Source organism: Dinoponera quadriceps, unplaced genomic scaffold, assembly GCF_001313825.1.
Source record: "Dinoponera quadriceps isolate SergipeBrazil2010 unplaced genomic scaffold, ASM131382v1 scaffold10437, whole genome shotgun sequence".
Classification (NCBI taxonomy): Eukaryota; Metazoa; Arthropoda; class Insecta; order Hymenoptera; family Formicidae; genus Dinoponera; species Dinoponera quadriceps.
The window spans coordinates 1-5540 of NW_014564283.1; the positions used below are offsets into that span (position 1 = coordinate 1).

The 5540-nt window shown below is 34.4% G+C and overlaps 2 protein-coding genes across 2 annotated transcripts; one reads left to right on the forward strand and one right to left on the reverse strand.

Moving 5' to 3' along the window:
- Positions 1-2604: 2604 nt before the first annotated feature.
- Positions 2605-3192, forward strand: LOC106751281 (40S ribosomal protein S28). Its single transcript, XM_014632143.1, has one exon. The coding sequence runs from the start codon at positions 2653-2655 to the stop codon at positions 2848-2850; it is 198 nt and encodes a 65-aa protein (XP_014487629.1). The 5' UTR covers positions 2605-2652; the 3' UTR covers positions 2851-3192.
- A 941-nt stretch (positions 3193-4133) lies between these two features.
- LOC106751280 (uncharacterized protein PF11_0207-like) lies at positions 4134-5465 on the reverse strand (the record flags this gene model as incomplete). The annotated part of the gene is made up of 3 exons (XM_014632142.1): positions 4134-4482; positions 4562-5141; positions 5235-5465. Coding segments are annotated over 3 exons (963 nt in total), but the record flags the coding sequence as incomplete, so codon positions are not given.
- Between the last annotated feature and the right edge of the window lie 75 nt (positions 5466-5540).

Genomic DNA, 5540 nt, shown 5'->3' on the forward strand with positions numbered 1-5540 from the left:
ATATAAGTTATGTAATTATAAATCACGTTCACGAATAAAGTGGCAATGTTTGCACAATTCGAAAAAAACGACATTACTTATAGATACTCCTAATAGATGTATTTTTGTTATTACATAAAAAATATTTTTATAATATTATATAAATTATGTAACTTATATGATTTTTATTACGTGTAACATATTTTGTATATTCTTTATGTTTTTATTTCCTTATAAATTTTTTATCGCAACCAAACATCGTTTTGTATGTTCTTTATGTTTTTATTTCCTTATAAATTTTTTATCGCAACTAAGCATTGTTTTAATGGTAAAACAGAAATGAAAAATACAATAATAGTTTAGATAATGGCAGTGTTTAATATTGGCGGCGCTGCAGATGTTGACAAACATTTATTGCGGAGAAAAATAAACTGCCAGTGGTCCATAGTTATATAGTCATAGTCGTAAATACAAAGCTATATAAGCTGATATTCATAGTCAGGTCTTATATTTAATGGCTTCTGCCTATAGGACACATAGGTAAGAGTAAAATTACACGGTGCGTAAAGCCCGTATCAGACTATGACTTAGGGACTGTGAATAAATTCAATTTGGCCANCATAAGCTGATATTCATAGTCAGGTCTTACATTTAATGGCTTCTGCCCATAGGACACGGTAAGAGTAAAATTACACGGTGCGTAAAGCCCGTATCAGACTATGAATTAGGGATTGTGAATAAATTGAATTTGGCCAATCAGTGCAAGTTTCATTAAACTTGAGTTTAGCAGACTTTGCTCTGATTGATTAAATTTTAATCCAATCTCGATCTCCAATCCATAGTTTGATAAGGACATAATAGAACTGCAGAATAGAATGCGTTATAGAAGAGACCAATCAGCATACAAAACTTGCGTGATAGAAAAAAGCGACGCTGATGGATCGCTTCTATGACGCACTCTCTATTCCGCAGTTCTATTACACACTGTGTAATTTCATCCTAATGGCTTCTGCCCACAGGACATGGCAACGCTTGCCGCGCGGCGGAACTTTGCGCGGTAGTCAATCAACATAACGTTTTTTTACATACTGTAAGAATTAGAAGTTTATTAGCTATAGCGCGAATTTCTGCCGCGCAGCAAGCATTTGCGCATCTTGTGNCTGTATACTGTAAGAATTAGAAGTTTATTAGCTACAGGGCGAATTTCTGCCGCGCAGCAAGCATTTGCGCATCTTGTAGACAGAAGCCATTAGACCGTTTTAAATTTATTTTAAAATATTCTACGGCTTATTTCATTAGCTACGAAGCATCTGAAGATAAACTTAAGACGATCTTAAATATAAGATCTGACTATGGCTAGTATTCATAACCGGATCTTATGGTTTCTGCCCGCAGGAAATGATAACGATGCGGCAGCCAATAAGTTCCTAGTTCTCATAGAAAAACGGCACGTTAATTGGCTACCGCGTCGCTTCTTGCCGCGCGGCGAGCGTGTCGCATCCTATGTACAGAAGCCGTTATATTTAAGACTGTTGGTAAGTTCATCTTGAGATGTTTTGTAACCAATGAAATAAGCGATATAGCATCAGAAAATGAATTTAAGACANCTAACGACGCGGCAGCCAATAAGCTTTTAGTTCTCATAGAAAAACGGCACGTTAATTGGCTACCGCGTCGCTTCTTGCCGCGCGGCAAGCGTTGTCGCATCCTATGGACAGAAGCCGTTATATTTAAGACTGTGTAAGTTCATCTTGAGATGTTTCGTAACCAATGAAATAAGCGATATAGCATCAGAAAATGAATTTGAGACACTTTTAAATATAAGATCTGATTATTAATAGCGGCTTATGAACACAGATTTTTATATACTACTCGATCATTAACTCCTACGAAGGACATGACTCCGAAAAATATGTAATCGTTAATAAATAGAATGACATTCACGTCTAATTGGTTGTAGGTATCGGCCATATTACATTTATTTATCACTACTTCTTTTCTTTTCTACTTAACAAGTAATATGCAATACATATTTTTCGGAGTCCAAGTTTCGATACAATAAAAGGGGGTTAGCGATTTAGTAATACATAAAAATCTATGATATCAATCCATGCATATCGATCATAGCACTTTGTCACTGGAATTTTGTCGCTGCTATTCACTTTAAAGGAGAATTTGACAGAAAAGCAGAAAGCTAAGTAGCAGCAACCAATCAGAACTCGCACTGGTAGTCAACAGTTTCTGCTTTATCTACTGTTTACTACTAGCACGAGTTCTGATTGGCTGCTGTTTTTCTGCTTTCTGCTTTTCTGTGAGGTGTAAATTCTCTTTTATGGCTTCTTTTCACAGGACGCGGAAATACTACTGCGTAGCAAGCAGCGACGCGGCAGTCAATAAACTTTTAATTCTTGTGGAAAAACGGCACGTTAATTGGTTACTGCGTCACTTTTTGCCCCGTGGCAGGCGTTGTCGCGCCCTATGGGCAGAAGCCATCAGGTTGCGATAATTTAGGCCGCACTTTCATCTAAAATAATCACTAGTTGTCGCTAGTTGTCATGTTCGACTCCAACAGTGAGCAATTTCTCACAATTCCTTCTGCCCGTTCACTTGCGAGAGACATTCGTCGNTGAGAGACATTCGTCGTTTGTTGTATCCCACCACGTGAAAAACAAAATGGATAAGCCAGTAGTTTTGGCACGTGTCATCAAGGTCCTGGGACGCACAGGTTCACAAGGACAATGCACACAAGTAAAGGTGGAGTTCCTGGGTGAACAGAATCGACAAATCATCAGGAACGTGAAAGGCCCGGTTCGCGAGGGTGATCTCCTAACCCTACTCGAATCTGAGCGCGAAGCAAGAAGACTGCGATAATCGGAACGACAGTTTTGATCGACGCGGATAAAATCGTTGCCAGCCAGGATCCGGATTCTGCCGCTTTCCAGGAGTTTACCAAGCGACATACATGGTTCACAACCAGAAGTTCACTGAGCGAAATACATGGATTACATCGATCGTGGGTGATGCACATTTCGGCACACGTGCTTCTCAAAGATGGCGTATGGGCAATGTTTAATTGTTCATAAATATCTATGTATCAACACATACATCAATAGATTTTTCGAGAAGAACCCACGAAATAAGACTGCAGTCCATTTGAGACATTCCTGTTTCATGAATGTCACTATTTCAATAAATTTTAGCTGGTAACCATAAGTCTCTCATGTTTTCCTTAAATTCTCCCTGCCGAAATTAAAACTAATAATAGAGCGTAAAACTGATGAATATTTTACATAATCTTGCTTGTTTATGTTATTTTACCTCAATCTGAATGTTATTTTATATGAAATATAGATTACATGAGTAATTCAGAAGTATCTCACTACCAGTTTAAATNATAACAACACATATATCAATACATTTTTCGAGAAGAACCCACAAAATAAGACTGCAGTCCATTTGAAACATTCCTGTTTCATGAATGTCACTATTTCAATAAATTTTGGCTGGTAACCATAAGTCTCATGTTTTCATTCAATTCTCCCTGCCACAATTAAAACTAATAATAGAGCGTAAAACTGATGAATATTTTACATAATCTTGCTTGTTTATGTTATTTTACCTCAATCTGAATATTATTTTATATAAAATATAGATTACATGAGTAATTCAGAAGTATCTCGCTACCAGTTTAAATTTTCCATTTAAAGAACATATATTCTAACTTCAGAGAAAAATGAGTTAAAAATTCACTTAACTACATCAAAGCTACAACTGAGCCGATCTTAACTTGAAATCTATGGTTATGAAGATATTTCATTCCTTATAGCACGCGTCAAAAATGAATTATATATTTTTACATTGAATATTTTTTTAAAAACTAATGTAAAAAAAACACTACATCTATGTTACACCCATTATGTACGCGCGCGCGCGCGCGNCAATCTGAATGTTATTTTATATGAAATATAGATTACATGAGTAATTCAGAAGTATCTCGCTACCAGTTTAAATTTTCCATTTAAAGAACATATATTCTAACTTCAGAGAAAAATGAGTTAAAAATTCATTTAGCTACATCAAAGCTACAACTGAACTGATTTAATCTTAACTTGAAATCTAAGATTATGAAGATATTTCATTCCTTATAGCATGCGTCAAAAATGAATTATATATTTTTACATTGAATATTTTTTTAAAAACTAATGTAAAAAAAAACACTACATCTATGTTACATCCATTATATACTCTGACAAACTTTCCTTGGTATTTTTTTTAAATCATAAAAAAGTGATACTCTATATGTTAAATTATGCAAAATATATTCATTGTGACTAAGAATAATATTTCTTTATTATATTCTTCTTCGTTTTGGTGGTGGTGTGTCACGAGGACTGGAAGAAGCTTTAGACGAACATTCCATGCTTTGCCTAGTTGGTCTTTTGGGGATTCTCTTTAAAAGTTCACGGCCAGACTCGGAATCCTTACGTTCTTTTCTTATATTCACTGAAAAGAAATAGATGATTCATAATTTATCAATTAAGATGAAATATAAAATAAGTGAGATAAAAGTATGTCAATATACCACATTCTTCCATATCATCTTTGCCTTTTGAACGACCTTTTGAAGATTTGTGTTCTTTCCTTGTATCTTTTACATCTTTAAATTTATCTTTCTTTATTTCTATATCCTTTGTATATTTCTTTACGTCTTCCTTCTTCTTGTCTATATCCCAGCAAGCTTTAGTGTCACGAAGCACGCTGTCCTTTTTAAAACTTTCTTCGATATCCTTTTCTTTCTTTATTTCTTTATATTCGTCTCTCTGATCTTTTAGTTTTATGTCTAGTTCTTCCTTCTTCCGAGGTTTCGCAACAAATTCTATCTCTGGCAGAGAAAAATCAATCTCTTGACTAGGAAATGGTAAATCTTCCNTGTCTTCCTTCTTCTTGTCTATATCCTTGCAAGCTTTAATGTCACGAAGCATGCTGTCTTTTTTAAAACTTTCTTTGATATCCTTTTCTTTCTTTATTTCTTTATATTTATCTCTCTGATCTTTTAGTTTTATGTCTAGTTCTTCCTTCTTCCGAGGTTTCGCAACAAATTCTATCTCTGGCAGAGAAAAATCAATCTCTTGACTAGGAAATGGTAAATCTTCCATGTCGTCCTGAAAAAGTAATTTATATATTTGGTATATGTATATATATATATATATATANTTATCTTTCTTTATTTCTATATCCTTTGTATATTTCTTTACGTCTTCCTTCTTCTTGTCTATATCCCAGCAAGCTTTAGTGTCACGAAGCACGCTGTCCTTTTTAAAACTTTCTTCGATATCCTTTTCTTTCTTTATTTCTTTATATTCGTCTCTCTGATCTTTTAGTTTTATGTCTAGTTCTTCCTTCTTCCGAGGTTTCCCAACAAATTCTATCTCTGGCAGAGAAAAATCAATCTCTTGACTAGGAAAGGGTAAATCTTCCATGTCATCCTGAAAAAGTAATTTATATATTTGGAATATATATATATATATATATATATATATATATATATATATATATATCTT